The sequence below is a fragment of the Thunnus maccoyii genome, chromosome 18 (genome assembly GCF_910596095.1).
Source record: "Thunnus maccoyii chromosome 18, fThuMac1.1, whole genome shotgun sequence".
NCBI classification, from domain to species: Eukaryota; Metazoa; Chordata; class Actinopteri; order Scombriformes; family Scombridae; genus Thunnus; species Thunnus maccoyii.
The window spans coordinates 13,748,441-13,775,954 of NC_056550.1; the positions used below are offsets into that span (position 1 = coordinate 13,748,441).

The window sequence follows — 27,514 nt, forward strand, 5'->3', positions numbered from 1 at the left end:
TGCTTGGTAGTTTACGGTTAGCCATAAAGCCAAGAATAGACATCCAATAAAGACGAGTCGCATCGTCTTTCCAAATCAGTATTGCGTGTCTCACATGATTGGCAAGTGACTGATGTAAAAAAAGCTTTCTTCAGTTCTGATACAAAGCACTGGATTTACATGACTGATAATAAAGCTCGATGGTGATTGGCTGTGTGTATTTAATATGAGGCTATGCTTCGTTGTGATTGGCTGTAGTGCCCATCAATCACTTGAAGTTGACCGCCTCATTCCGTGACGTGTCGTTGTACAGGAACATGGCGCTTTGGAGGAGATGTGTTTCATGATAGCCAGGGCTTTTGATTTATTTCTTTTAGCTGTGTTCACTTAAATAACGTCAAGGCACATGAACCGAATATGATAGGTCGCGAAAGGTGATCGCTCCTTTTGTCTGTATGGACAACGGAACATTACATTTCGTAGCGGTGTTTGCTGTCGTCAGCTGAAACTGTTATCCTTGACATGCTAGCTGAAGCTAGTTAGCTAGCTAGCTGGCTAACAGTAAGTCGCTAAACAGTAAGAAAATATGCTTGTTTGTGTAGCCTACACTGACGTTAAACTAATTATCAATGATTAAAAGGCATTATTTAGCGCCATATCAGCCATTTGTTGTTTAGGACGACGATTCCCATTTAGCTAACAGCTTGTTAGCTAAGCTAGGAGGATGGAGAGCCGTCATGGATGTGTTTTGTTGCTGGCCAGTGCGATTTTTATGTCGGTGTTTTGGCTGTCTGAAGGTGCCCCTCTCCAGTATCATCACAGATCAGGTGAGACAGCTGACTGCTATCTGATACACAGCTGACTGCTTGTTTATTTACTATGACGCCTGTCTACAAGCTAATGCTTACTGGCTCGGGTGGCAGCTAAAAGCAAACAAAACAAGCCTGGCTGTATTTCCTGCTAACCAATGAACACTGTTGTCACTATATGTATATTTGTAGTGTATGGCATTTTATAATGACAAGTAACAACATGTCAGGAGACTGGTAGAAATACACTTTCGACTTTTCGTCCACCAGTGCTCATAAAAAAATCCACACCGTAATCTATTCTAGTTTGATTCTGATTGAAAAGTAACACACATAAATCTGTCCCCAGGTACCAGTGTGTCTCAGTTAATGTAATACAGGTTATTGTAACTGCGGGTACAGGCAAGTTAACCTTTCAATAGGGTTGGTTTAGTCACTGACATATTACCAAGTTTATGGGACAACAGAATAGATGTTGGCCTACCAGCACGGAAACATTGGTTTCCCTTTTGTTTTCAGGTGCACCTTGAATAACAACTTTGATGTTGATCACAGTGCCATCGCACTGTGCCTACATCATAAGTCTTGTCATGGGTTTGATCATTTTTATGATGAATGAAAACTTATTCCTGGAAGAAAATGACTTGCCATTTTGTTAGTCGCCAGTGGGGTGAAATCATTTGGTAATAGACACACACTATTAATTAGTATCCAGTCTTAGTGATCAAATTAGACTGCCTTCATACATTTTAAACTAGGTGGAACATACATTGAAATGATCCTTGTTGGTGTGTTGATTTACCTTGTTCAGGTAAAAATGACAGAAACAGGAGGGAACTGATTGTATGAAAACAATTCATTTCCAGCAGTTACACAGCAGCTCTAGCAGTTCCCCAAGGGATACTGATGTGAGAGTACTGTTGTGTAACTGATTATGGATCAGCTGAACATTCTATTATGGCAATATTGATAATCAGTTGGTATTTTAAGTCCTTTATCAAGTACATTTGGTGGCTACAGCTTCTCAAATATGAGTATTTTCTTGCCTTGCTCAATTTCACGCCACTGTAAATTGCATTCTTGTGAATACTAGACAAAATTAGGAATTTCAGGATTTCACATATCTTTTTTTAGAATAATGAAGAATTTTCAGCAGATGAAGTAGTTTCCGAAAATAATCTTAACTTGCAAACTTAATGTTGTGGATGCCATAAATCCACTTGGAGGCAAGGGGATAGTTTCAGTGTTTTCTTTTTGTTTTTGCAGCTTCACACAGCAAAAGGCTCAGTCAGTGTCGTCTGTCTTGGTGCAACCTGCTTCCTGACAAGAAATGAATAGACGCAAAAGTGAATATTGTGTAGCCGGGGTCGGTAATGTGTAACTGTAACACATTCCAATCTTATCAGCCCCAGTCAATGATTAGCAACAGTGCTGTTTACTTAATTATGATAGGTCATACAGGAAACTGATGTAGCAATATGAGCATGCTTTTTATGCTTTTATTACATAGCAACCTGTCCTCTGCCCCACTTCCCCAGTCTTTACTTTGGAGTCATTTATCAGTGTCTACAGATATGGTACATTAATACTTGATGTTTAAAAGTTTAGATTTAAGTTAAGAGTTGTGGGTGAGAAAGAGAGAAGAAACTCCTTAAGTGACTTGCTCCGTTTTCACACATCAAACATGGGTAAATGTTGAAAGGTGAGCTTTAACAGTGGTGTTAATGTTTTAACTGTAGTAACAGTCAGCTGACAGGAACATGTCTAGTCTGACACTATGGACATTGGTCTTAACCTTCCACCAAGTTACCCAGTGACTCAGTGACTACCAACCCAGGTTACTTTTACAAACCAGCCTATCCTATATTGTCAGGGGCCAAGGATCGGAGCTCCTGTACTCCAGTTCAGTGAGCTGCTTCAGAATCCAAACAATTGCATTTTGCATTGTTACAGTGTGTTACAAAGAATGCATGCAAATGTTGCCATGAAGCAGGCAAATGACAGATATATATAGTGTTGTTTTCTATTGTTTTAATAGTGAGAAGATGATGCTGATTTGTAATTGAAAATGACACAGTCTTGTAAATATGGATCCTCACAAAGGCCCGATGGCCATAATTATTGGCTGCTTCAGATACCTTGGCTGTTCATTCGACGAGGCTTGGTGCTTCTTATCTTAGCAGACGGACAAATCGTATCAGAACCCAAACATGTCAGCCCGACAATGCCATCCTCCATCCTTTATGTAACTGGAAGTACAGACATCCACTGTTGTAAACACTGGTGGGTGAAATCTGCAAAAATGGGTCAGCTCCTCCTCTGCGTGAATGCCTACTGAAATATGCAGTGGAACCGAAATAAGACCTGGCAGCTCCCTGCCGTATTGGTCCCAAAAACCAGTTGAGTCATTTGGTGGGCCCTGCCAAGTCATAATATGAACCCATGACTCAGATAAGGCCTTACCAAGGAGAACTGATCCCATGTAGAGCTGTCGTGACCCAGCTCCTGTTTTTTTTCTATAATGCTGCTGCTGCAGACTCTCTGGGAGTCCTGCACTGCCTGGAACCCTGTTGCTCCACAGAAACAGACCGAGGGTGTTTAAAAGATGTTTTTCACAGGATTGTCTTGAAGTTAAGCTTTGACTTTAATAAAGCTAATTATACTATTTACTGAACTATTTGTTGTTTCAGATAATATATGCTGCATATAATTTAGTAGGCTGTCATCATTGATGGAGGAAGCGTTTTGTGAAAAACAGCCACTCGTGACATATTATGGAGCTTACTGAAACGGGGCTGTTGAGTTTTGGTTTATGATTAGCTCGCTCCTGGTTTCATGATGCTGGACATTTTTACTAGTGCTCATTATGAAACACATGTTTTATGATAGGATTGCATTATATCAATTTCAGGCAATATTGTGTCAATTTGATAATTGCTTGATCTGGCAGTTGTGTGGTTTTGGGAAATAAATAAAGCTTTGGGAAAGAGATTCCTCTTTAGCATTCAGGGGTTTCCTGGTCTCAGTATGAGGCTGTGGTTGTAACTACCTGGGTGTAGTGGTGAGGTGGTGGGGGCTGTTTGCTGACATAGCAACAGCACAGTAATGCATGCAGTAGATGTTATTGCCTGTTATTAATTTCTATGATTTGATGTTTGCTTAAACCGTACTTGCTTACAGTAAACTCTTACTGAAGCAGGTAATCTTACATTTAGATTTATCAGGGAAGACCAGGCCAGTGCTGGGACAACTCAATTTAAAAAAAATTTTTTTTGCCTTTGTTCACCCTTTGTGACATTTTCTTCCCTCCAGATAATGTTAATTTCTCTGGATTGCTCCCTCCACCCCTTTTCCTCCTCGTAGGACGTGGATGTGTCATTTGGTATATTGTGTTTTATTCAGAGAAAATGGTGATCATATCAAGTGCTGATTGTATAGTCTGACATCCAACAATCTTAAATAATTTAAAATATTACGTAGTCTTTTTTCACACACGTTAACGATAGACACTAGTTTGAGGTATGAGGTGGCTTCTCACATGAAGAGAAATTCTTTGCCGTCCTCATCAGTCACATTTTGTGCACTCAGTAGTTTTGACTGATTTGCATGTTAAGCAGATTCAGTTTATTTCGGTTCACATCAGTTCTCCTTCTCTTCCTTCCACTTACAATCTGTATCATGAAGGAATTGTGTGTAACCTTTAGCAGCCCATGTAAGCCAGGCTCATCACTTACCTCCTGATGATAAATTACGAGGTAGAAAACACTTTAAGTTTTAAGTACACATCTACATTTAGAGCTAAATCCCCCGGGCCTGTGTATGAACTATGGACCCATTTCAGTGTTTCCCCAAGGGATTTTTTTCAGCAGCGGTGCTGTTTTGCACGCGCAGAGCCCACAACACCAGGACCCATATTTGTGCACATGGGCAGTGCAATAACTTAGCAAACTAAGTTACTAGCTTAGATTTGTTCCAGTTAGGATTATTCATGTCCACAGACTCATGTGTGTGATAATTTGCAGGAAATTTTGACACCAGAAGGGCTCTGGAGTGAAGGAGATTTCAGTTAGGAATAAATAAGATATCAGTATTTTCAGGTAAGTTTTGCATCACAATATATCTAATTTAACTTTTCCTAAAGGCTAAGTTGCCTGTAGCGTGGCGTCTTTGACTTTGAGGGTGGTCTAGGGTTGTGATTGTACACTGATCTCATTCACAGGTTGATACATTCGTCTGTTTTAGGATTATTGTTAAGTATATTTTCACTGTAGCAGGATTAAAAAAAAGTCAGACTGCTTGGAAGAATTTTATTTTGATCTTAAGTAGGAGACCACATTAAGCAATCAGTTTTCATCAGTGATGTCTTGGTGTACTGTGGCAGACATGAAATGAATATCAATCATGGTTGACGCTTTGGATCATATGTAATGCTCCCCAGGGAGTTTAAGTGATTGCTGCTCTGCTGCTCTCTGATGAACTGTAGTGTCTCAGTACACAACTATTCCATCTGAACAGACCTGAATGGTAGTAACCTCACTGTTCAGCCGGTCGTTGGCCTCTCTCTCTCTCAACCTTTGCAAGATCTCGCCTCAGGTTGATTTCAAATTGGTGTTTTTATTTATGAACAATTTAGGAGGCAAGAGTTGGTGCCAGGTTGGGTGCAGAGGCTGAACACATTTTTTGTCTTATCTTTTTTGTTAGCAAACAACAGAATAATGCATTACAGCCATTATCTGGCAAGGACTCTTAACAGGTGCATCATGATTTCTCTGCTTTGTGCAGCAGTTTAAAACTGTTCTATCACCTCCTACTCCATGTTTCAATAAGGCAGAACACACGATTCAGTTTCTTTTGTCAGATGTCTGCATGAGTATAAAATAGACTTATCAAAAAGGGCAGCTAAGGATTACAATGACTCCTGTGCTGCCATACTGAGAGCACAGATCAAGTCATATGTGCAGATTAATGATGACACCTCCTGTTTTGTGTGGTCGGATATCTTCTCTCAAAGTAAGTGATACGTTTTCAAATTTAGCCAGTTTAGTGTAGACATATTGGCCTTAGTCTGGTCGCTCATTTGTTCCCAGGGGCTCAGACTATTTGTGTTGCAGAAATACTCAATTCTGTTCTTTTTCTTCTTCAAGCGCTGATGTGAAAGCAACATGAGACAACTAGAAGAATGTTTGTACTCTGGACGTATTCAGCACACGCTTTTATCTGTCAGGAATTTGTAGCTCAGCAGAAGGACACTCAGTAGGTGTCGATTCTCCCTCTAGCAGACAGGATGTACCTGACATGCTATGACCAGTGGGAGACAGAATAAACAACAGGGGGGCACTGGGGAGGAGTGTCTCTCTCAAATTCTCACTATTCTTTCAGCACATTCTCTCAATCACACACACATTATGCCATGTTGAGATTATGTTTACATGTAATACAATATCATGAGACGTAGTGAAATGACAAAATATCAAGTCAGAAAATTGCTTGCAACACCTCTTCTGACTGCTGGTGAGCTCAGAAGTGATAGGCACAAAAATAAATGCAAGCTGCAAGTCGCAGGGACTGACTTTAACGTCTTCTGACTGTTCACTCACCACATCAGAGACAGGACGAAATGCAAGTGACCAGTAGTCATACCTTTTCAAAAGAGCAGTTCAATGAGCAGTGACATTTGGGAGATGAGGAGACGAGGTGGACATGTGGTGAAAGAGCACGGTGACGGGCTCGCACTTACAGATAACAAAAGGTGGAGCTTTTGTCAGAATTATGATATACATGCAGTCTTTTAAATACTTATTCCATACATTTAACCATCAGTGTGAGATGTCAATCCAGAGAAAACATATTTTTTTTTTAGAGAAGGCTATCACCAAGATTTACCATGCCTGCTGCTGTTGTAGGCCTTAAGGTCTTTCAAATCAAAGTCTGGTATAAAAAGGGATTTCAGCAAAGTAAATACATCCCGCTGGTATTTTCTGTCGTAGCACAAAGATGTTACACTCGATTGGAAATCTGTTGAACCTGCAGCAGCCGCATGGATGTTGTTCGGCATCGATGTAGCGAGATAGCAGCAGCTAAGCAACGCAGCGGGTGGGTTGAAAGGTTGCTGTCAGCCCTGACACTCGAACTGCTGGGCCAGCAGCATCCTCACCAGCACAGACCCACACCTGCTGTCACTACAGCTGCACCATCAGCTGCTTATCAGCCAGGAGAAACCCCCACAACCGTCTCTCTGAATGGCTGATGAGGGCTAGAGGTTGGGTGGTCCACAGTTATTTTCACATCATGTTTGCAGACACTGTAAACATGAAGAAATCACTGTTTTCATGTTCATAGAGTCAAAATTATTGTGTGTCTTGCAAAGAGTTACAGCTTGGCGTTTCTTCCCTCTGCAGTGGAGTTGCTGGTGAAATAGAGCAAAAGCTCAAGAAGCTGAATTCTAAGAGCACTGTGCAGTTTATTTTTGTTGTTGAGCTTAAATGTATCTTTGTTGTGGGTGGATTTAGAAGAAGTGCCAGTACACCCGTGGTGTGCCGTATTACTGTCAAACACACCTATGTTTATTCTTGTAACTCCAACAACGATGACAGATGCCCTCCTTTATTCACTTCTGAGTTCATTTTGAAGCACAGCTATAGATGTGAATGATTCAGCATAGTATCTGTAGCAGAGCCGAGCTCATGTCTGTTTTCTTCCTTATAGGTGGAAGCACGGGGGACTCGTTGTCCGTGTCTCTCTACCTGTCTCTGGTGGTGTCACTGACGGCGCTTGTGGCCTTGGTGGTGTTGCTGGTGAACTGCGTGACCTGCTGCAAGGAAAGGGAGATCAACTTCAAGGTGAGAGTCCCGGCACGCAGGTAGCCAGACAAGACACGACTCCACCTGCTCCCATGCAGGCTTGACGTAGAGAACAAATAGCAGGCATGAATTGTAATAGACCGTGTCTGTAAATGTGGGTTCTATTGTTAAATGTATGTCACGTCTCATAATATTCCATTCCTGACTTTTGTTGACGCAGGAGTTTGAAGACCACTTTGATGATGAGATCGACTTCACCCCGCCGGCAGAGGACACGCCGTCTATGCAGTCCCCAGCTGAGGTGTACACCCTCGCTGTGTCCCCTGTGGCCCTGCCTGGACCCCCACACCTACAACCTCCTGCCCGCATCACAGGTTAGACATATACACACTCAGATTTATCCTGTCAAGATTTATACATGTGCACATATACATACTATATTCACATGCTAAACACAGACGTAAAAAACATCCAAAAACTTCATGTGAATATCTAGTAGAAGTTGTTTGGTCTCTAGGATGTTATAAATAAGAGTAAATCCAGCAAATGTTAAGCAGAAACACACAACAAGAGATTTTCTGGCATGGTTTAAAATATTGCCAGAAATCTGATTTTCATTATTTTTCTCTGTCACAGCTCCTTTTTTAATAATCCTTCAGGATTAACCTTGTCTAAATTGTGTTTTCCGATGTCAGTTTTTCAAGTTTGGAGCCCAACTTCACTACTAAAGCCACTATTAAAGACATACTGTTATTACCTATATTTTTCATATTTATTAGACATGATTTAACAGACATACACAATTTTACTTTCATTTTGTGTTGCTCTTGACTGAATGTGACAGACCCATAGTCTGGGTTTTCCATCCCAATAACTAATATTAAATCATTTAGCTAGATAGACGTTAAAACTCACCACAGCTGTGAGCAGCAAATGTAACCTTTCCAAAACTCGAGGTGAAATTTAATCATCTTAAGTACAGTCTTAAGAAACATTGTTTTGTGGTTGGTTTCACAGAGGGATCCGCAGGCTTCCAGGTAGCACGCCACAGTCTGAGTTACATCCAGGAGATTGGCAATGGCTGGTTTGGCCAGGTGAGATTTGTTTTCTTTACTGTACAAGTTTTGCATAATCTAAATATTTTTGCCATTTTTACCCTAATATTTTTTGTGCACCTCTCGTGGTTGTGGTGATTCACAAATTTTGAAAAACCTATTTTGTAACTTGACTGCTCTGTTTTATACCGCCGTTGACTGCAGACTCCTCGCTCCTCTTAACTGGCCAGTAGGGACTGAAAGTGATCAACAAATGCTTCAGTTTGGAATCATACCTTGTTGCCACGTTAGATCAATTGGTACCAAATTTGAGAGCGGGTTGTATTATGAATTCAAATAAATATCGATAAGATTCCTTATGAGTTTACAATAAGGCTTAGACTTTCGTCTTTTCAACAGTCTTTGCCATTTTGTGATATGTGTTACGACATAGCAAAAGGCTAAAAACAAGACTTTGTTGTGGCTCAAAAACCGACATCCATAGAAAAGTTGGGTCTCATCTTGAACCAGAGCAGATTAATCTGCAGATTAATTTCATACCTGATATGTTAAGATCCACTAAAGTAAGGCACCATACGAGATGACTAAATCCCCTTTTTTGTTATCTCACTCTTCTACTTCAAATCTGTTATTTTTTTCAGTGTTCTTTGCTGTAATTGTTGGCATCATTTGGCCTCTTTTAAATAGTTACATGTACACCTGGAGGTATACATGCTGCATGGACTTCTATTTTATATCTTGTTTAGTCTAAAGTGTTGTCATGCATCATCAGGTCCTTCTGAGTGAAATCTACACAGATCCAGGTGGAGCCAGAGTGGTGGTGAAGGAGTTAAAAGCTAATGCAAGTGCCAAGGAGCAGAATGACTTCCTGCAGCAGGGGGATCCGTACAGGTGAACAGAGAGTTTCTTTTTTTTCTTTGAACACCTCCATGGCTGTGGGTTATTATTATCTTTCAAAAGTTTCCCATCATATGTTTTATATTTTGACATTTAATATTTATTTGATCAATGATGGAATTATATATTTACTTCACTACATTAAATATGAGTATGTGCAATGACATGCACACAGTAAATGTAGTTAAAATTAGCCATATGACATCACTGTAATTTTAGCAGCATCCTCCACTTTTCCTATTACACAAGTAGTGCTATTTTAAAGCTTTTTGTTGCCCTAATAAACATGAATATCAACAGCACGTCTTTGTTATTTTGTCTTCAGAGTGCTGCAGCACCCAAACATCCTCCAGTGCGTCGGACAGTGCGTTGAGGCTATTCCCTTTCTACTCGTCTTCGAGTACTGTGAAATGGTGAGTGGCCACATGCTCTGATAAGTGTGATTTATATGCACCACCAACCACTTGTTAATATTCAAAAGCTTGTTTATTGTAAATAAATTGAAGAAACTTGAATTATACCCTAAATGAATAACATTGCATTCATGTGAATGAAATTGATCTACTATTAATCTGCAGTGGAAAATCTTTTGAAATATTGTGCGGGTTTTGCTCCATTTAACATGCAGTCACTGTACATACTAGTGTCCAAGGACTGAGAAATTGTTTATTTACTACTTGATGTTTCAGCACTTTTTCACTTCCAAGGGTTAATTAATTGAGAAATCTGAGAATTGGCTCTTGTCAGTCTGTTAAGCTCACAAATTCATAGGGCAAGACCCCTCTAAATACTGTCCAGCAAGCATGCATAGCTGACCTGGCCTATTGGCCATCTGGACTCAAAGTCTACTGTCTCAATCCTAAATTAGCCCTTTCATTCATTGAGGTGACGCAGACTCCATCACGGCAGTTGATTTATTCACTGTTTCTCTTTCCCCGCCTGTGGGGAGCTCCCTCCCCTCCCTTCTCCTCTGCTCCCCTCCTCCTGCCCAAGTGGCATAGCTAGTCTAAGCCTGGGACTTCTCACATTCCCACCTCTCCCAGTAAAGCAACAGGCTCCATTTACACTCCTCTTGTGTCAGCTCCACCAGTTGCTGTGTTTGTGCATTTTTATGGGTAACACCTTGTGTATGTTGGAGACAGCTGATTTCAGTCTAAAGGAAACTAAGCTGTTCCTAAAGAAACTTAAGGGGTGTCCACCAACGAATGCAAAAACCCAAAACTGTCACCTATAAATATACACCACCTCAGGGTCATTCTTATTTACCTTAATAGGAAAACCTTAGAAGAAATGCAGAATTGTAGGTAGTCTTAGCCATTTTGTCTTTTATATTGAGTAACCAGAAAAATAAAAACACCTACAGGGGTCCTGTAATAAATACTTTCTTTTTAAATTGTTGTTGACACAAAAAATATCAGAAACATTTTCAAATATAATGTAGTTTACTAAATAATACCATCACTCTTTCATGTTTTTATTATTCTGCCTTTTCTCTTTCCACATTCCATTCCTAGGAGTCTGTTATAATTAATGTTTGACTTTGACCATAAGGTGTGTGTTTGTCCGCGAGCACTTAGTGCATGTTTATTAGAAAAATGTAACTTCAACAGAAATTCCTTTGCTTTAACTTGAACCAAGAGGATCTGTTGGAAGAGAGCAACACCAGAGCAGCACCTAGTGATTATTTTCATTACGCTTTAATGTCTTAAATCAAAGGTGACAAATTCCCAACACAACTAATATCTACAGATTAGTTAGTCTAAACAACAGGCAATAACACCAAGTATTGAATTTATAATAAAAAAAACAAGTATTAAATTGAGTAACATCAAAAATAACCACACAGTTAACACACTTGTCAACAGCCACTCACTCAGTTTTCAGTCTTTACTTTTCATCTCTACCCGAGTGTCCTGTTGAATCAGATGACCCTTGTCCTTTTCTGGCAGCCATAAATTATCTTGTGTGTGTGTGTGTACGAGTGTATCCGTCCCAGGTGTGTGTCTGAGTTACCGGATGCCCTTTTTTTATGGTAACCATGAATGAGCTTGCACAACCTGTGCCAGTAAGTGTGACTTCACAGTTGTTTTAGAGGGGGACGTCATATTCATCTGGTGGGTTTCAAATATTGTTTTATGTAATGTATTAGTTGCCCGTGTGCACATGAGCAGTCCGCGGCCTGGTGACAGGAAATATTTCCATTCACGCTCCCTGGCGAATGTTGAGCTTTGATAAACTCCTCTTCCATCTTGCCTTCCCACCCGTCCGACCTGGTAATGTGTCCTGCAGGGTCCAGTTCGGCTCATCTTGCCAGACATTGCATAACTTTGTTGGGCATGCGTATTGTCAGCTGCCCAGGCCTGGCTGGTGTACTGGCATTGTGGTCTTTCCTAGCCAACTCTAGTAACGTCTCTGACAGGAGATGGAAATGAGTCAAAGTAACTGACTTATCACAAGTGTGTGTGAGTCATTAGGAAAGATAGCGTGATGAAGAGCAGGTCCTGTATGTTGAAGGTGATAATGTGAGAGGCTAGCACGACTGATTGATGTCTATGTTTGTTATCCTTTGCTGGATAAAGAGTTTTAAGGACTTCATCCGAGCAGGATCTTGTCTTACACAATACACATTTCCTTTCTTTTTCCATATTTAAAAGTTCCATTTGTACTACTTGGCGTATAAATCTTTAAAATAACACTTGATGTAGCAACAAGCACTCACCCTGTTTTCTGGTTGAATGTAAAGTAATAGACGACTTGTCTGTGGCCTCTTACTACTTCAGGCCATGTCAATCATCCTCTACATGTCGAAACACGAAATGTGACACTGCAGCTGCGCAGTAGACAAGGTGAATCCCAAAAAGCCGGTATACTGTGACGTTTCCTCTGACAGCCTGGTGATTGATGGTGGTTTTTTCGGCCTGTATCACCCGTGCTGGGTAACCCTGACTCAAAGCATTTTAGACATCAAAATACATCAAGCAACTGGTGCAGGGGCCACAGAATGTCACATACCGTTGTGTGAGTGACAGCTTCTAATGCATGGATATCCTGCCTGGTGCCTGGCCAGGACATTAGTCAGACCCTTCTCTGGTTCAGGGTCTTGGAAATAAGCCAGTTGATTTTGGCTTTCGAAAGTCGTTGATCCCCCTTCATTTATTACAGTTGTTAAAGCCACAATTCTTGGAAGTGCTCTTTATGTTATTGTCGTCATGTTATTTATTAGGTTATACATTACTGACCATGCTCTGCACACCAGCATATTGAGCACTGTTATTCACCTTGTGGGTGAAGTTGTCCTTATGTGCTTGGTGTCCTTTCTGACTTCTGTTGGCTAATTAGCCCTTTGAGAACTGGTTTTATTGATGGTAACTTGCACGTAAATTAGAGTTAATTTAACAAAGACATTTGGTGGTTACACTCATTGCCTTGGTGGCTATGAAAAACCATCTTGTAGTACAGTATTGCTCCTTTTGAGTGTTTTACCCTGGATTTCATTTTTCTTTCAATAGCCTACTTTCTCTGTTTAGCTTACAAGTAAATATGCTAAACTTAATCAGATGATAGCCTGCTTCTAGTATCCACTAGTAGGATGGAAAACAACCACTTAAAATAGCTTGAAATGTTTTTTTTTTTTTTTACATAACGAGATCATGTGGTGGCTGAGCAAGACACACACAGGGAACTCTGCACATTCTTGTTTATTCACGGTCTGAAGTGTTGTGGCCTTTCACTATTTAATGTTGTTTGATTAACAGCGCTGGATCCTCGCCCTGAAACCCAGACCTTATCACCTGCTGCGGATGCTTCACAAAGACAGACAGGCACAGAGTATCACTTACTATACATTCAATATAGCTCTTCTGTGAAGACCCCTTCCCAGAGCTGTGTGCCTTTGTGTGTGTGATTTATATGTGTGTGTATGCGGGGACAAATGTGGTTCAAGCAATCCGTGACGCTTACGTAAGATGACTGATCTAAGCTGCTTGTAGTGAGATCGCTCACAGAAAAGTAAAGCCTTCGTAAACACACACACACAGCACCCCAACACAGACTTACACGGTCAATAACTGCATGTGACTTGACATTTTTAACAAAAGTGCCTCGTATATTACGTGACTCTGGTGTGTGTGTTTGTGGACAGTATGTTCTTAGTAGCTCATTCCTAAGGGGAGCTAATCGGGAGTCCTTCACTCCATCTCTGTGGTGTACATGATCTCAGGAGCACACATAGGTTAAATGGCTGTTTGCTGACACATTTAGGAAGTCAGCGTTAAATAAATTGTTGACTAAAATGTGTGCTATCTCAACCCACATCGCAAATTGTGGCAAAAAGTGCTCATAATGCATTTTGTCGTTTTTTATAAACATTGTTGTGGAGTGTCAGGAAGACACTAAGTACAGGATACCGCATTGACAGTTTCTCAATCATTATGCATTCTGTTACGTGTTGGTGAATGATGGCCACAGGTGTCTACAGAAATTCCCAACCAGCTCTGGCGTGTGAACCTGCACACAGCTGAGACCCTTGTTGTAATTAAAATTTACAGTCTCTCAGGACTCAGTCCAACCACAAAGACCCCTGTAGGCCTGTGATCTAAATAGAGGTGAACCTCGTTTCCTAGATACACTGTCTTTTATTGACTTCCCACGGCTTTGTGATCAGTCAACTGGTGAGCCGACATGCTACATGCAAAATACAACTTAATATCACTTGCTAGCCATGTGTATATACCCGTGTTTTCTTCCCTCCACTCATCCCCAAACCTTACTGGATCCAGACACAGTTTATTTCACTGACCTGAGCTGGACTCTTTTATTTATAAATCTCTGTGACACAGCATAGAGGTCCATTAAACAGGTTACCCTTATTTGGTCCTCTCACACAGACCAGTTAGAAGTGCTGAGAAGACAGGAAAAGGAGAGTCTACTGCCCCTGTGTGGCGGTCTCTGCACAATGCACTTAACTAGAAATATATGTAAAATTCCTCCTATTGCCATCATACAAATAAAGTTGCTCCGGATTTGTTGAATGTTTGATATTGATGAGATAATCCAACTGTGTGTTTGTCTGTGTGTGTGTTTGCAGGGCGATTTGCGGGGCTATCTGTCTCAGCAGGATTGGATGTTCAGAAATGCTGAGTTGCTGCAGCTGCAGAGGATGGCCTGTGAAATCGCTGCCGGTGTCACTCACCTTCACAAACACAACTTCCTGCACAGGTAGCACTTCTGAATTGCAACACTAAAGCAAGCTCACAGGTTTTAGGCCAACTAAGCTTAGGATTGTGTTTTTCATGCCACTTCTGTCTGTCAGAGAATTCAACTGCTGTTAAGGGCAATGCTCACTTTCTCAGTGGCGACTAGAAACAAACACAGTGTGATGACATATTTTATTGACACCCTCTACTCTCTACATTTTCCACTGAGCCAGTATGTCGTGTTTAATTAATTAAATGACTAAATAATAGTTGGCAATGTTAGTAAAAATATTGTTTTCCTTTTTTGTCATTTGGTTGTTTTGCTTTCTAAGGATTTAAATTTGTGAGAAAATTTGACAGAAAATTAGATGGTGTATAGTCAAATAACATACACCTAAACATTATTGTCCTAATTGTTTGGAACAAGTCATAATATTATGGTACATCATACTTTCATGATAGTATCATGGACAGTTTTACTGGGTATCAAATGACAAATAGTAAACAAGTACTCATAAATCTCGTAAGAAATGACTGTAAAGACTTAAGTCAACAGTTAGTTTTATTTTAGTCCTTACTGTCCAACCAGTCTCAGGAGTACCAGTGTTTTCCAAAAAAGGTGTGTATAGAAGAGAGGCAGTGTTTCATTTTCATTTTTACCCCAGTGAGTGCTAGTCTGGCCACTAGCAACCAGCAGGGTACAAGGGGTGTTGGGAACGTGGGGCTTCGGGGTAACATACGATGCTCAGCTCATCAGCTCTATTTTACATGCTCAGAATAAGCTCAGAGGGTTCCAATTACCCAGCTCCCATGCATTGCCACAGTGTCAGCTGTCCGCTGCCAGAGGGATATGATGATTCTGCTCTTTGCATGTAAAAGGATAGCCTCACATTAGGCGTTGTGTTTTAATCCTTGTAACAACTCAAAGGAAATTATACAAGCTTCCCTTCATGTGAGCTTATTTTACTTACAATCGTAAAAATATTTCCGAGGCACTTTTTGTTCAAAGACTCCAAACACCAAAATTTTTAAAAGAAAAAGAAACTGAATGCCACATGCTGACAGAATTGAATGAGAGGCTGTTGATGATGCAGCGCCACAGACAAAACCCTCAGGACAAGTGCTGTGTGGGCTGATATCCAAAACTGAAACCTCAGCTTTGCATTGCAAGGGTGAGAATGGCTCTGCAGACGCACTAAACACATACTGTACTGTGTCATGAATATATTCTTATCCAGAGACTGTGGAGGAAAGTACAGTCCAGTGATGGCTTTACATATATTTTCAGTACAAGCATTTAAAATACACATAAATATTGCTTTGTTTTGTTTGAGATTTTTACTGTTCTAATTGGAGTTTGGATCATCAATCAATATGAGTCATGTTTGTGAGTGTTCACTGGGTTTTAGTCCACTACCAAGAACTTTTTTTCCACCTAAAAGCTTATATTTTTCTCATGTTTAGTCAATAATATATGGTTTCCCAAACACAATTATGCTTTCTGTCTAGTTTAAGAGAAAAATATCAATCAAGCCTGAATCACACTTTCTATGTTTTGGCCACATTATTCCAGCACTGTCTGAGTATCATGTGATGTCATTGTCATGTTTAGCCTTTTTCCTCTCTGTAAATGTTTGTAGGGCCGAAAAATAACTGGAGGGAACAATATGCAAGTCTGCACTCTTACATTTCCTTGATCTTTAAATAGACCTGACTCAGCGTTGATGAAAGTTTACTGTCCTTGTTCTGCTAAAAAATAAATCCTCATCATCAGAGCAAGAGAGGATGGTGTGCTTCTGCAGAACAGAGTGGTACTTCTCTTATCATTATTTAGTTGATTCTGTGCCCCAACTCTTCCCGCACCCTGACTTCACATCACTGTTTGACAGGAGGTTTTATTCTTTGTCTTAAAAAGATCTTCCAGTTTTAAACTTTAAACTCTGAAATTCTTCTAGCCTTCAAAAACAAAATGTATGTTGTTCTTTGACTGTTCTTTTACTGACTGGAGTAGGGTTACACTAGTTGTTTTTGTTTCTAGGTGTCTAAGTCCTTCTAAATTACGTGTTAAGAGTATATTCAGAAGTTGTCTGAAGTTTTTCAAATTCTTACTCGCCTTTAAAAAAATATCAACTTGGAGAAAAGTTTTAATTGGTTTTTAAACTTGGTGATTATTAACAGTTTTTGGTAGAGGACATAATGGTTGTGACCACAGTGTGACTCAGAATTTAAAATGAGTAGCTGTTTTCTTTTTGTCCTGATCATAGGTAAAGTCAGTAAACTCCTTGCAAAAATGACACAAACCTGCTCTGGTGTCCATGCCACTCATTAGCCTTGTAGGGTTAAGATGTCAGACCCACTTCCTTACTGCTGTGTTATCTGTATATTTGGCCCTCCGCCAACTGCAGAGGATAGGGAACTGAGTTTAAAATAAATGTCCATTTATCTTACAGAGGTTTCAGTGGGTCTGACAGTAGCTGGGCAATGTGCATGCAAGTACACTAGTGTCAGCAGTTTTTGTCGTTAGGCGAGTAAAGGGACTTGGAACTTGTGCACTGGGAATACCATGGGGCTAAAGGGAAACTAAAGCCTGCCTCATGATGAGTATCTCACTGTGAATTAAATACCATATGTCTGCTTAATGTGCAGAGAAAGCCTCAGAGCGTCTTACGCCCTCTCCTGGCAGCCCAACAAAATGTTTTCACTGCCTGTGTTTCCCTCAAGAAATTATATCTTGTTGCTGTATTTTCGAGTCAGGAATAGCCCCTGTATGAGTCTTGTTGCAGGGGGAAGAGCTGAGGCAAAAGACAGACGCCCTTGTGCTAATTTCCTCTAGTTGCCAAAGCCATTTTTGATCCTTGACAAAGTCCCTTTTGATTCTTGCATGGTGATCTTACCCATTGAGGTTAAGAGCAGATGGTGAATTCTTTGATCTCGACAAGATGGATTTCGTATTCATTTAACCTCGGTCTTTGCTTCAACTTTGCTTCTTACACACAAATGAAAATGCACAAGCTAAACAAAAATGGCTGACTGGCAAAAACAAGTTACCAGCTGAATGTTTTCATTCCACAATCTTGCCGACAAGCCTCATAATCAGTGAATGATTTAGTAAATCTGTTTTGTAAGTATCTAGTTGATTCCTGTGTGTCATGCTGATGTTTCTCCTCTGTGCTCTCATAGTGATTTGGCTCTAAGGAACTGCTACCTGACTGCAGATCTTACTGTCAAAGTTGGAGACTATGGAATTGGACCCTACAGATACAAAGTAAGCAGAAATCTTTCTCAATTTCAGATGTCTTTTGTGTAGAGACTCGGTGATTTCATCATTACCTTATGGATCTGTATTGTGTCAGCACAAGGACCTGGTTACATAAAGAAATATTAAAGTTAGTTAGTCATGAAAGTTAGCGACGTTACCCCTAACTAACCATGAACAAAGAGCTGTTTTTTATTAATAAGAATATTGGCTAAAATTGGCCATAATTATGTCTCATAATTACTGTTAGAAGAATAATTAGAAGGGAAACATTGCATTATAAAGTCTGTTGTGGTTCCTCTCATCTGAAAAATTTGTAAAGCATCCTAGTAGCAATTAAATTCCTCCACAAGTCACATGTAAATGAAATTAACAGAGTTTAGCAGTTTGAAGATGGTCAGTCTGGTCTGTTTTTTTATTTGAAGAGTCTTAATTTACCAAATCTAGCAAATAATTCCCTTTTAAGATTATCAAGAACTACTTGACATTATCCAGCTGATGAACATAAGATGCCTATCTGGAGTCTGGCTATTTGGTGATATTAAATCACAGTCAAAGTCTTTCTTTGTTCTGCCAGCTCCAGATGACCTGACAGAAAATGAATCATTTACATCAGAGTCTGTGCAGTTGTTTGCCTTTGATCAGTTACGTATTTAGCTGAAGAATTAAGATCGTACTCGCGTGTTACTTGACACACTGCATATGTGCTAAGGCATTTCTGTCTGCTGCATTCCTTAAATACTGCTGATCTGTCAGTTTGTTCTGTCTGAATTTAATAGTCATAAGATAAGGTCACCCCGTGAATCTATTTCTGGAAAGAAAGGGGGAGGCCAAGTGAGAGACTGTATTAGAGCATAAATTATTTTTGCAGGTTAATAAGCAACCAAATTTATCCTGTTCTAGTGAGCTTTTTAATGAGGTGGTGTTTAAGCAGTTTATTATTATTTACAGTGTTTCTAGAAAGTTGCACTGTTAAAAAGTGGCGAATACTGTGTCTGACTGTAATCCCTTACCATGTTACTATAGGAGGATTACATCATCACAGAGGATGATGTGTTTGCACCTCTCCGCTGGTTGGCTCCTGAGCTGGTGGGCGAGCGCCATGGGGGTGTGATTACTATGGAGCAGACCAAGCCCAGCAATGTGTGGTAGGTACCAGATTACAGCTCTTGACTGACCCATAACTCATAATAAGTGTGGTTGAATCCAGTCCAAATATATTTTAAAATGACCTCATGAGAGATGTGACAGAAAGGAATTATTTCAGTCAGGCTTTGAACACACCTATTTTAAGTTTTTAAAATCTATTAACATTTACACTGCGTCATTACATATACAGTAGTAGGTATTAGAAACTGCAACTGGAGTCATGTTATATAATCAGAATATATCGTAAAAATGCAGGTTTGGAAAGACAAAATAAAGTATCACAGTAAATTGCTCTGTTGTACACTTTTGGCTCATTGCTGAGAAAAGAAGTCGTTTCTGCTAATACTGGAGCTTGTAAATCCCGAATAATCTGGCTAATGTCCAAAAGACTGGAAAGGACACTGACACTGCACCACCTAAGCATCTTTCAACACTGTACAGTCTTTTCAGCCCTCCCCCTGCCCTCACAACTCATTGGCCAAATGCTTTCTAGTCATTGATTGCAGAATCACGTAACATAATTCTAGTTACAAGAGCTGGATTTGCCCTCTGAATAATATGTTGAGATAAATCGTTTTTCATTAGTGTTTAAATTTGGCTACTGTTATCATAAATGCTTCACAAACCATTAGGTACATTTTACAGTACTGGTTTCTTAGGTTTGGATATTCATAATAGCTCAATTGACGAGGTTTCATTGTTTTGGGGTCAGAGGTTAAGGTCATTTGCCGATTCTGTAAATTCAGTAAATTCTAACAGCTATTTTATCCTAAATTGTTTGTAGGGCCTTGGGGGTCACATTGTGGGAGCTCTTTGAGAATGCTGGTCAGCCGTACCCACATCTGTCTGACCGGGAGGTTCTCAATCATGTGATCAAGGAGCAACAAGTCAAACTATTTAAGCCACAGCTGGAGCTCCCTTATTCTGACAGATGGTGAGTACCTGGAATATGTGTCATTAAATATTGAATCACTGAATATGTGTGTTAGAACAAATAGTATAAAAATAATGAAACAAATAAAAATAATAGTAATATAAATCAGGTTTCAACAGATTTAGGTTATGAGGCCATTCAAAAAGAATCTTGTCTGAATAAATGACCGTTTTCCCTCTAACTACAGGTACGAGGTCTTGCAGTTCTGCTGGCTGTCCCCAGACAAACGGGCCACAGCAGAGGAAGTGCACCGTTTGCTCATCTACCTGCGCATGCAAGGCCAGAAGGACATAGAAGAAGATTTTGAACAACGCTGGGATGCTCTCAAGCCTAACCCTTCTACACGGCAGACCACTGTTAGCCACTCCTCCTTCCCAATCTTGGAACAGTTTGCTGATGACGCCCTGCGACAAGAGATTGATGAAGTTCTTACCGTCACTGAAACTAGCAAAGGTCTCAGCTTTGAGTACGTCTGGGAGGCAGCAAAGCATGACCACTATGAAGGCAACCATGGGCGTTCAGGCATGGAAACAACGTTGAACTACCACAGCATGTTCTTCCCTGTTTCCAGTGAAGACATCCAGGCCCATTTCCCCGATCCTGTAGCCAGAGCAGTAGGCACAGAGAGTTCTAATACTCCTTCAGGAATCCCTGGGATTGTACCAGTGTTTGATGCACAGAAGCCATCCAATGGGAATGAATATTACATACAACTAGAAGAACAAGGAGAGAGCACTGTTGGGGAAAATGAGAATAGAGGGCAAGACATGGACTTCAGTTCAGGCCAGCAAGACTTTGTTGTTCTTCAGGATGTTCGTCTGGATGAATCTAGTACCGATGCAGATTTTTTCCACCAAAGTATTGACTCCAAGGATTCCTATTTACAAGATAGCCACATCTGGTCATCTCTTGAAAACGACAGTCCATACCACACCAACATTTTCACCGAGGAAGGGTCCAAGCAAGAGGACTCTCCTTCCTGGAGAAAGAGTTTTGTGGAGCTTCCAGAGCGCAATGGGAACCGTTTCAATGAAGGTGCTCCTTTAGAAGTCCAGGAAGTAGATACTGATAAAAACTACGGGGATTCTTTTTTAGGGGATTGTTCAGAAGCCACTCACCTGGCGGATTCTGTGGAGGGGGAGAACACAGACATGAAGAGGCTTCTGAACACTGAAAAACTAGCTGAAAACTTTATGTTTCTCAAAGAGCAGAACCTGATGAAAGAAGGATCTTGTTTCTCAAGTCCACAACAGAATTTTCTCTTACCTGGTATGGCGCATGAACCAGAGGAAAGATTCAAAATGAGTTCTTGGGACAACCTCGAGACTTTAGGCAGCTTAAACACAGCAGACACTTATTTAAAACCCACATCCAGTAGCACATCCTCAAGACAGGGAATTTTAGACTCTTCAAGTTCCAGCTTGGGGGAGATATGTCAGTCCTTGGTAGAAAATGAAACACTGGTGCCTTCCATCACAGTGGTCACAGAAGACAACACAAGCAACCAGCTGCCAGTTACAAATAGTTCTTCCACCGAAGACCTTGGTCTGCTCCAGTCCTCAGACAGAGGTATAGACTCTGGTTTTGATTCTACCTCAGAGAGGGTTGAAATTATCATTAGTGAAACTGATGGCCACACCCCTGAATTTTCTGAAAGTGCCACTACAGACTCATTGTGCACAGATGCCAAAATTCCCAGCCTTGAAGATGACCTTGGAACCTCAAAGGATAGTGCTCAGCCCATAGGAAGTCAAATGCCTGAAAACCTGCAAGTCCAAGCATTGTCCTCAGACAATGGACACAGTGAAGATCTAACAAGCAATGATCTGTTGAGTGAACTAATAGAAGATGCAGATATAGAACTGGAGACAACTCTATCTGACCATGAAGAATCCTTTATGGATACTAATGGGCGTCCTCTTGTCAGATCTTCTCTGTTGGTCTCTGGGCCATCTTTGGACCAGATCAGCCAGGACAGCTTACTGGAAGACAGTATGTCCACCCCTCTACCAACTGTAGACAATTCAGCCGAGACACCAGACTCATTAGACTCCCTCGACATTCACAGGCTAGCAGAACAGGGAGAAGAGCTGAACGTTCAGATAGCCCAACACAAACTCCACCCTCCTTATAAAATAGCTGACAGTGGGTATGAGACAGAGAACCTGGAGTCTCCAGAGTGGAATTCTCAGCCTAATGTTAAAGACAACTCCCCTGTAAAAAATGGCATTAGTGTTGCTGAAGAAGAAGAAGAGACAGAAGAGCCTGCAGCTGCAACCAATCTGGTTCCACCAGAAATCATCATCTCTGAAGTCGAGGGTGTGCTGGATGCTCATAGTGAGGATCCGAATGAGGGTCAGCAGCCGGATCATGTAGTCCCTGCTGAGGAACCACTCATGGGTGGCAATTACAGAGACTCAGCCTACTTCTCAGACAATGAATCAGAACCTGAGAAGAAGTCTGAAGAAACTACGGGAGGTTCTAGTGAGGTCTCGTGGATGAGGAGCTCTACTGACGAGGTCAGTGGTGCCGCTGCAGGTCTTGCACAGGAGGTTAGCGTAGAGAGAGATGTTGACTCTCTCTTTTCTCAGCAAGACTCTTCTGTAGCTGCTGAAGCACAGGCTGATGTTGGAGAAACATCCAATCCTCTTGTTGGGGACAAATCACCAGAAGTACACTCAGATATCACAGAAAAATGTGAGAAGGAATCTGTCAGCAGCCACACTGACAATGGAGACAAACAAGAGTTTTTCAAGGATGTAACGTCTCCTGAGCCAGGCCCATCAGAAGATCTCAAACCCTCAACCCCACTTCCTCCTGGTACATCATCAAAGCTGGTGCTTGAGAACGCAGTTCATGCTAAACTAACCAGGACCTACGCCAGTGATATTCATAAAATAAAAGAGCCGGACATGGAGGGACGGTACCTGGGGAGGCGGGATGGCTCGGGGTTAGATGTACAGGAGGATGGCGTGGATGCAGACGAGGAGGATGAGAACAGCGATGACTCTGATGATGACATTCGTGCATACCGGCTACACAGCTCCAGCTCAGACAGTGAGGATGATGCTGTGCATACGGTGCCACTTATTGTCTCAGATGACAGTAGTTCAAAGAACCTAAAGAGCTTGTTGAAACCCACCACCCTGAACATCGAGGCATCATCTTCCCCATTTCCTGCGAAGAGCAACGCAGACAACTCCAGAAGAGCTGTGTCCTTCTTCGATGATGTCACCGTCTACCTGTTTGATCAGGTAAAGTATTCTCTATATTCTATTGTATTTGAGATATTATGGTACAACTACTGTAATAAGAAGTGTTTGTGTGGCCATTCTAATTCAAATCTGATGTATTCTGATTTTAGGAAACCCCCACCAAGGAACTGGGTGACCACTCCTCAGGCTCAAACAGTCATGTACCAGAGTTCAGCAGCCCAGCACCCACTGCCAGCTACCTGAACCGGTTCACCAACTCTGAAAGCTCCACAGACGAAGAAGGTAACGCCAAAGCCCAACAAAAGAATGCAGCTGCTGAACTTTACCACTACATGTCCTGACTCACTCTTGAAATCCCAACAGGTGGTGGTTTTGAGTGGGACGATGACTTCTCCTCCCCTGCACCCGCCTTCCTGTCCAGGACAAATAAAGACCCTGTATCAAAGGTCATGTCCACATCTGCAGCATCTCGCTTCACCTCTCCGCCCCCCGCAGTAGGGCACGTGCTGGAGCCCAGCTGGACCAGTTCCTCAAACTACTCCCGTTTCTCCATCTCGCCGGCCAATATCGCAAGCTTCTCCCTCACACATCTTACCGACTCTGACATCGAGCAAGGAGGCAAGTTGAGCATGCAGTCATAACACTTACACTGACTTAAAAAGGGATTTGCATTGAAGTCTTAATACATTTGCACCAAGCAATGTATCTGGTTGATTTTTTTTGTTTTTAAATTTTACTATTCATTTCCTAGTTGAAATTCTCTAATAACTAAACTACTATTAGCAGATTTTACACTCTCTGGGTCTTAAAACACTATGAAGTAGTCATGTTTGAGTATTATTCATTAATCAGTTGATCACATGCTTCTTTGTTTGTTCACCACAGGAAGCAGTGAAGATGGAGAAAAGGACTAGTGTGATAAATGAATGGACCATTTATCATCACACTATTGAAAAATGAACCTCTACTCGCACTTTCAGGAATGGAGAATGGCTGAAAAAGGACAGATGACACGGTTTGTAGGGCAAACCGTGGATGCTTCTCTCAGGCAGAACTGCTCTTTACCTTCATGGAGATGGCCATGAGAACAATGGCTGTAAATTGACTTTCAGCAAATAAGACAGACGAGGCCCAGTCCCAGTCTGAGCCACATCACCTCTCCAGCTACATGTGTGTGATTTCAGTTCAGTGCAATTCCACTTTGGAAAAAAAAAAAAAAAAACGGGCCTAGCTTCTAAATGTTTGCTTTAAGAACTCATCAAGCGCATTCCAAGTGTTTGGCTGCTTCTTTTCATTGTGTGTCAAAGCGCACTCCCTTTTCCGGAACTTTTGCATCACCAAAAAAAAAAGACTTTATGTTCTGAATCAATGAATTCAACACACTGGGCTGGCTAACTTACCACTACAGCCAAATAAGAATAAGCTCTTTGATTTTTGCAGACCTACAACTCAAGATCCAAACTTTTCTCTGTATCATTGTTAATTTTGCTCCCTCGTGTTGTGCATTTATTTCAGTGGTTGCCTTTTTGGAAGAGTAGTTTGTTTTTTCATAACCTCTCGTTGGGTGTAGTCACAATCTCCTAATTGGAGAGAAACTATGTACGGTATCCTTCTGTAGCATCTTTTGAATAAGAAGGGTTGAAATTTAGGAAGCGCCATCCATGCATAGGATGATTGGATAACTACCTTAACTAATAATCCCTCATCTACAGAGGTGACACACTGTATGTTCCGTTATTTGTGTTGCAAAGGAACATGTACAGTAAGTAGTTTCATATTTTTGAGACATCTCAGTAAGAATGTTGGGTATTACTTACCAAGGATTGTTGAATCAATCCTTACATGGGGTGATCCAACTGAAAATTGACTGAGAGGAAAAACAGTTAATTAATTTTGTTATGCTTCATTTTATGCTCTGAAATGTGTTGGAAGTCTCTCGGATGTTTTCGTCTCAGTGACTTGTCACTGGGTCTTAACACAGTGCCTGGTATGCTGTAAAGACAGCTGCACTCCTCCATTCACTAACACTACAAAATTTGAAATCACACGTTTAGATATGTGCAAAAAGTGGGAGATTTTATTTTTAAATGTCAGAATGAAGAAATGTATTGAGCTGTTTGTAAACAAATGTGCAATGAATTTTCATGAATTAGTTGAAATTTGTGTACGAATTCATAGGATGACCTAGTGAACGTGGCAGCGTTTCTTCGCTAATGTGCAGGGACTTTAAGCTTCACAAGAACTCACTACTAGAACAAAAAAAATCACTGCTGCTTTTATCAACTTCAGTGTCATGAACAGAGATCGTCTATTTTGCCTTTTTTTTTTTTTGTTTTATTGTGTCAAACCCAATGAACCTGTTCAGATGGCATTTTCCTCCTAAAGGAGTGCTTGCCCAGTTGCAATTTTGAGTATTCATTATCATATCATTCATAGGGCCATACATCATCTCTGTGGTTGTACAGAGTTGTTTGCGATGTATGTGTGTCATGATCAATAACTGTATAGAAGAAAAATGCAAATGATTATGTTCCCCCCCAAGGTTTTCATGTACAGCTATAAAAACACAGTTTGAGACTGTGGGTTATACAGTTTTTCCTTTTTAATGACTCAAATAGCTTAAAGATTTTGTCACCCAATGAACAGCTATACTTCACGCGTAGTAGATAGATGTCCACCCCCCACCCCCCCATTCAGAAGGCACTGTATCTTAGACAATGTTAACCAGCAGCCTGTGCTTTCAGTTAAACTTGAACATTTATTTAAGGAAATCTTGTTTTATTTCACTACAGTATACATTTGCTTAATCTTGCACATTTGACAAATGTAACTTAATGTTGAACTGTACTGATGTATATAAATGTTAATTTTTTTGTCTGTAAATGGGAAATGATGTAACTGAGTTATAGGTATGAGGTTTCATTTTGTAACTTAAAGCTGAGTTGATCAGAGGAACATATCACTGTCATGGGCTAAAAGCAGTTAAATTAAGACACAGAAGCAGATGTGAATCCATTCTGTCCTCTAAACTTGTAGATTTTAAAAAATGGTAATATTTTTACTTCATATTGATCATGCTTAGTGTAATTGAATGAAATGTTTATAATTACACTGTTTAATATGAAAATAAATGCAAATGAACTTCTATTTAGGGTTTGTATCTAATGTGAAATTAAACGTTCTGAATGTTGATGCCTCTACAACAGCAGCTCCAAGTATCTGATCTTGGAAGCACTGACATAACCCTTAACTGACATTAACCTTAATGACTTATGAGTCAGAGTTTGACATTAGAAGACTGTTTACACATTCATCTGCTGATGAGAGAAAGTTTCTCTGTGCTCACTTTAAATCTCAGTATGATTTTGTTACATCACAACTATTTTGGAAGCCAATCATCTTCCAGTATACAGCTTACACAAGTGTGATTTGGAAATTTGAAGCCTCCAGTGCACAAACACTTAGAATGGACTTTACAGTGAAGTAGGAGACATCTTGTGTCCAGCAGTTTGAACTTTAGAAATTAAAAATATTTGCATATTCATAGATTCTGGATTTTTCCAATGAGGGAGAAGTTGATGCCATTTGAAGAAATTTTAGAAAGTTAATTGAATCTATTTTGTGGGCAATTTATTATTTGAAGGAGAGTACTTTTTAGATGCCTTAAAATGTGTGGAGGGGAGCTTTAATTCAGCTGGTACATGAGCGTCAAGTTTGCATTTAATTTAAAAACAAACAATAGTATATAGATTGGTAATCTCTCCAAAAATATCACCAAATATTGCAACTACAGTTTTCATAATGAAACCTCATTCATTCATTCTTGCAGTAAATTAATTCAGTAAGTAACTTGTTAAATGCAGGTGAATTACTATCGGCTGTTAACCCACATACTCCAATAAACTATCAAATGGAACAAAATTCCAAAAGTCCAAATGTACTGTCAGACTCTGCCTTTCAAGTAGGACTGAATATGTCTCACTGGGAGGATGCAGGTCTAGATCACTCCCTGTCACTTGTAATGTTCCGCAAGGATTGGTTCTCAGCCCCATCCTGTTTACCCTCTCCATACTCCCCTTTGGACTTGTAACCAGCAGACATGGGATGTCTTCTCATTGCTATGCTGATGATACCCAGCTGTACATCAAAACTGCCCCAAGCCCTTCTGCACCCATGTCATGCCTCAGTACTTGTCTTAAGGAGATAAAGGTCTGGATGAGCACAT

General features: G+C 40.6%; 1 protein-coding gene across 2 annotated transcripts; it reads left to right on the forward strand.

The window, feature by feature from the left end:
• Positions 1-232: 232 nt before the first annotated feature.
• lmtk2 (lemur tyrosine kinase 2) lies at positions 233-26,436 on the forward strand. 2 transcript variants are annotated; one of them, XM_042392810.1, is made up of 15 exons: positions 233-540; positions 657-806; positions 7,494-7,627; positions 7,809-7,962; positions 8,606-8,682; positions 9,416-9,534; positions 9,866-9,953; positions 14,627-14,757; positions 17,916-18,000; positions 19,018-19,139; positions 19,925-20,074; positions 20,262-23,328; positions 23,439-23,571; positions 23,653-23,907; positions 24,175-26,436. In XM_042392810.1, exons 2-15 carry the CDS (start codon positions 704-706, stop codon positions 24,201-24,203), a joined length of 4,647 nt encoding a protein of 1,548 aa, XP_042248744.1. In that variant the 5' UTR covers positions 233-540; positions 657-703; the 3' UTR covers positions 24,204-26,436. The 2 variants fall into 2 exon arrangements, with proteins under 2 accessions (XP_042248744.1, XP_042248743.1); XM_042392809.1 differs by having other exon boundaries at positions 233-806.
• Positions 26,437-27,514: the final 1,078 nt, after the last annotated feature.

What these genes read in the sequence shown, in the direction of transcription:
- lmtk2 (XM_042392809.1), top strand. Translation starts at nt 704, where the DNA reads ATGGAGAGCCGTCATGGATGTGTTTTGTTGCTGGCCAGTGCGATTTTT. An exon ending in AAAGGGAGATCAACTTCAAG is followed by an intron (nt 7,628 to 7,808) that starts GTGAGAGTCCCG and finishes TTGTTGACGCAG; the next exon opens with GAGTTTGAAGACCACTTTGA. An exon ending in ACCAAGCCCAGCAATGTGTG is followed by an intron (nt 19,140 to 19,924) that starts GTAGGTACCAGA and finishes AATTGTTTGTAG; the next exon opens with GGCCTTGGGGGTCACATTGT.